Here is a 4,337-nt window from a genome sequence, read left to right as displayed (position 1 = left end):
ACGCTACGGAATCCTCCTCCGTCGTACATGCCGCCATTAGCCACTACTGTATCGTATGTCTCGAAGGCGATAACTCATAATTAAAACCACATTTTATTTTATATCACATGAATCCTTATATCCTATAATTTTGTTTGTATGTCTCTATAGCAACTAAAAACGTTTTTTTTCCATTGTTATTAGCACTAATAAGGGAGTTTTTTTTAAGGGACGTAACAGATTCATTTTTTTTCTGTTATTTCTTATGGGGAAAAATGATTTGAGAAAGCACGGTCCTGGAACGAATTTTGCTCGTATCTCAAGGTATTATTGTGTATATATATATGACAACGGTCAATTCTCATTCATTAGGGTCATGAAATCATCCTTTAACAGAACCAAGTGATTCCACTGCACTAAGAAAATGAATTAAAAACTACAAAATGATTGCGTTATATCCGTTAGGGTTATATATAGTTTTGCAGAAAATTACATTAGTTAGAGCAGAAACAATTTAAAAGGTAACTAAAGGTAGGGCAAAAATATCAGCAATGGCTACCAGCAGGGGGAGGCAGGGGTCGAAATTCAGCCTGGAGCATGGTTTGGAGGGGGCTTTTATCTGGTTGCACAATGGATGCAAGCGGAAACATAATGAGGCTACATTTAACCTTGGCTGCGTTTCATGTGGTTGAAAGAGCGCACCAACCACTGGCCAGTTTGTTCAGGAATTTACCCTAACCTTCCTATGACCTATGACCCCACACCTGGATACTCCTCAAGGAAGTCAGACAGGATCAGAAAGACATTTCTTTGGACAAATCTATGGACAAGCATGTAAGATTCCTCATTCTCTTTTGTTATTTGCCAAAACATCTTCAGACAATCCCTAAAAAAAAATAAAAAATAAAAAATCACAAAACAGAAGAGGAAGGAGTGTAAACCTACCGCATGAAGTGGATTGCCCTGATCAATCGGCACCTTGAAGTCCGCCTGCAGCTCATCAAAAGCGGTTATCTGAGCGGAGAGAAGGAGGAAGAATCAAAAATGATTACTCGCAGCGTCGTCAATGGCAGCAGATGGCCAGTTAAGAATTCAAAAGCACAAGTTATTGTCGGAAAAACCCTGCGTGTCATCACTAGCAGGCAGAACGAGGAGTAGCTAGCTAGCTATAAAGCTAATGCAAACGTCATATACAGAATAACCTTGTTTATACTCTGAAAGAAATGCTAATTTTGCTCATTATATGCAGTGCATCTTAATGAAAGACTTGAATGGGACTGATTCTCAAAGTAATGCTAAGACCCATTGTGGACAAAAGTGGTCGCGATCCTTTAACTCTGTGGCCCAAACTCTGGTTCGGTGGACCTTAAATCAACCGATATTGTCAACAATTGTTTGGAGCCACTGCACATGCTGGCTGCCAGGCACGTTAGCCATATATAGTGGTTCCAGAGTGGAGCAGTTAGCACGCATGCCTTACAAGCAGAGAGCAGGGAGTCTTGGGTTCGATTCCCAGAGGAACAACATGCGGTGCCATTCTTTTTCTGTCAATAATTCCCCCACTCGGGGATCAATAACGTTCAACCTCATCCTTGGTTTATAAACCCCTTTTCTCTATACCACGTGTCCAACTCAAGGCCCCCGGGGCCAAATGCGGACGCTACGGAATCCTCCTCCGTCGTACATGCCGCCATTAGCCACTACTGTATCGTATGTCTCGAAGGCGATAACTCATAATTAAAACCACATTTTATTTTATATCACATGAATCCTTATATCCTATAATTTTGTTTGTATGTCTCTATAGCAACTAAAAACGTTTTTTTTCCATTGTTATTAGCACTAATAAGGGAGTTTTTTTTAAGGGACGTAACAGATTCATTTTTTTTCTGTTATTTCTTATGGGGAAAAATGATTTGAGAAAGCACGGTCCTGGAACGAATTTTGCTCGTATCTCAAGGTATTATTGTGTATATATATATGACAACGGTCAATTCTCATTCATTAGGGTCATGAAATCATCCTTTAACAGAACCAAGTGATTCCACTGCACTAAGAAAATGAATTAAAAACTACAAAATGATTGCGTTATATCCGTTAGGGTTATATATAGTTTTGCAGAAAATTACATTAGTTAGAGCAGAAACAATTTAAAAGGTAACTAAAGGTAGGGCAAAAATATCAGCAATGGCTACCAGCAGGGGGAGGCAGGGGTCGAAATTCAGCCTGGAGCATGGTTTGGAGGGGGCTTTTATCTGGTTGCACAATGGATGCAAGCGGAAACATAATGAGGCTACATTTAACCTTGGCTGCGTTTCATGTGGTTGAAAGAGCGCACCAACCACTGGCCAGTTTGTTCAGGAATTTACCCTAACCTTCCTATGACCTATGACCCCACACCTGGATACTCCTCAAGGAAGTCAGACAGGATCAGAAAGACATTTCTTTGGACAAATCTATGGACAAGCATGTAAGATTCCTCATTCTCTTTTGTTATTTGCCAAAACATCTTCAGACAATCCCTAAAAAAAAATAAAAAATAAAAAATCACAAAACAGAAGAGGAAGGAGTGTAAACCTACCGCATGAAGTGGATTGCCCTGATCAATCGGCACCTTGAAGTCCGCCTGCAGCTCATCAAAAGCGGTTATCTGAGCGGAGAGAAGGAGGAAGAATCAAAAATGATTACTCGCAGCGTCGTCAATGGCAGCAGATGGCCAGTTAAGAATTCAAAAGCACAAGTTATTGTCGGAAAAACCCTGCGTGTCATCACTAGCAGGCAGAACGAGGAGTAGCTAGCTAGCTATAAAGCTAATGCAAACGTCATATACAGAATAACCTTGTTTATACTCTGAAAGAAATGCTAATTTTGCTCATTATATGCAGTGCATCTTAATGAAAGACTTGAATGGGACTGATTCTCAAAGTAATGCTAAGACCCATTGTGGACAAAAGTGGTCGCGATCCTTTAACTCTGTGGCCCAAACTCTGGTTCGGTGGACCTTAAATCAACCGATATTGTCAACAATTGTTTGGAGCCACTGCACATGCTGGCTGCCAGGCACGTTAGCCATATATAGTGGTTCCAGAGTGGAGCAGTTAGCACGCATGCCTTACAAGCAGAGAGCAGGGAGTCTTGGGTTCGATTCCCAGAGGAACAACATGCGGTGCCATTCTCTTTCTGTCAATAATTCCCCCAGTGCGGGATCAATAACGTTCAACCTCATCCTTGGTTTATAAACCCCTTTTCTCTATACCACGTGTCCAACTCAAGGCCCCCGGGGCCAAATGCGGCCCGCCGTGTCATTTTGTATGGCCCACGGTAGTTTAAGAAGCATTTAATAAAGTCCATGCAGCAGAGTTTTTTAAACTGATAAATTAAAAAGTTTTTTTTTTAATTACACAAAGTTATGAACAATATTTGTAACTTATATAAATAATCATCAATTGCAGAAACATTTATTAATATGTTATGGGTTAGTCACATCTATAAGGTCTATCGTTTACAACCGGCCCTTCATGGGGGAACTGTATTACTGATGTGCCCCCCCTCTGGTGAAAATGAGTTTGACACTCCTGCTCTGTACTGTAATTATCATTGTCATTAGCAGAATCTGCACCAGCTAATTTATCACCGCAACCGTGTCCAGAGGCTATGAATTAACATGCCAGATATAACGCTGTCGGGAAGACGTCGGATCGGTGTCATCCTTCCACCCACTAATTGTCATATTGTGTGGCGCGTTTGAAGTAACACTATCATCAAGCAATGGTTGTCAGCAGAAAACCGCACAACCGTTTTTATTTATAAAGGGATGCGCGCGGACAGATGTTATCGCACGTCTTTTCGTGCCTTCGGGAGAAAAAAAAAAACGGAAGCAAGGTGGTCACTTCGTCTGCATAACGGTTACCGCCGCCAGGGTGTATTTTCAGCTGGTAAACCATAGTATTTAAAGTGGACTACAAGAGGCAGTGATGTGCGAACCGGTACGGTACGGTACGGTACACGTGGACGTATGAGCTCTGCACGGGGAATTAACATCAGAGAGAGACAGCAGAGGTTCACACCATTCCAGGGTTATTTCCCTGGGCTCGCCCCCACACTAACAGGCATCTCTTTACATGTTATTTCCCAGCGGACCCCGAGTGTGATCGCGGCTCATTGACTCTCTCTGTTACAGTGTGCTGGCCTCCCCCTGGCAATTCTTTATAGGCAATGTACACACACATACACATACACGGGGAGAAACACACACCCACACAAGTCTTCACGGCGTATATAAATCCACCCGTGCTGCCGCGTAATCTTTACCGACGACACATTTCCGCACGTGGAAAGTGGAGGCAGAGATACTGCAT

General features: G+C 42.1%; 1 protein-coding gene across 7 annotated transcripts in view; it reads right to left on the bottom strand.

The window, feature by feature from the left end:
* Positions 1-4,337, bottom strand: part of cnih3 (cornichon family AMPA receptor auxiliary protein 3) — a 55,850-nt gene that overhangs the window by 33,142 nt on the left and 18,371 nt on the right. For all 7 annotated transcript variants that reach the window (XM_025053679.1, XM_025053678.1, XM_025053677.1 and 4 more), the window contains exon 2: positions 2,561-2,629. In XM_025053679.1, coding sequence (XP_024909447.1) covers positions 2,561-2,629 — 69 coding nt within the window. The remainder of the gene's footprint in view (positions 1-2,560; positions 2,630-4,337) is intronic.

Source organism: Cynoglossus semilaevis, unplaced genomic scaffold (genome assembly GCF_000523025.1).
Source record: "Cynoglossus semilaevis isolate Cse_v1.0 unplaced genomic scaffold, Cse_v1.0 scaffold476, whole genome shotgun sequence".
Classification (NCBI taxonomy): Eukaryota; Metazoa; Chordata; class Actinopteri; order Pleuronectiformes; family Cynoglossidae; genus Cynoglossus; species Cynoglossus semilaevis.
Note: the sequence above shows the minus strand (reverse complement) of the source record. Positions and strands in the feature narration are given on the sequence as shown.